General features: G+C 53.3%; 1 protein-coding gene across 1 annotated transcript; it reads right to left on the bottom strand.

The window, feature by feature from the left end:
• Nucleotides 1-330, bottom strand: DQ04_27541000 (Tbingi protein; the record flags this gene model as incomplete). The annotated part of the gene is made up of 1 exon (XM_009318379.1): nt 1-330. A coding segment is annotated over one exon (330 nt), but the record flags the coding sequence as incomplete, so codon positions are not given.

Here is a 330-nt window from a genome sequence, read left to right as displayed (position 1 = left end):
CCGTTCCATGGTGACCGGTGTGCCGTTGTAGAGGAGGGCCAGAGGGTTCGTACTTGTGGCCCCGAAGGAAGCATACTTCGTCTTGGACGCGTTAACCTCCATGAAGTATTGCTTTGTCTTAGATGCCACCACGTTTAGTCCCTGTTGTAGGGTGGTTGTCAGGATCTGTCGGTCGCTGTGTCGGGCAATCAGGGTGAGGTCATCCGCGAAGAAGCCTTGCCGTAAGAGCAGGACTTCAGTGAAGTGGATGCTGAGAGAATTCATGACAATAATAAACATGAGTGGCCCAAGAACCGTGCCTTGTGGTACACCTCTCGTGAAGGACACCGG

This window comes from Trypanosoma grayi (genome assembly GCF_000691245.1).
Source record: "Trypanosoma grayi strain ANR4 Tgr_2754_V1, whole genome shotgun sequence".
Taxonomy (NCBI): Eukaryota; Euglenozoa; class Kinetoplastea; order Trypanosomatida; family Trypanosomatidae; genus Trypanosoma; species Trypanosoma grayi.
Note: the sequence above shows the minus strand (reverse complement) of the source record. Positions and strands in the feature narration are given on the sequence as shown.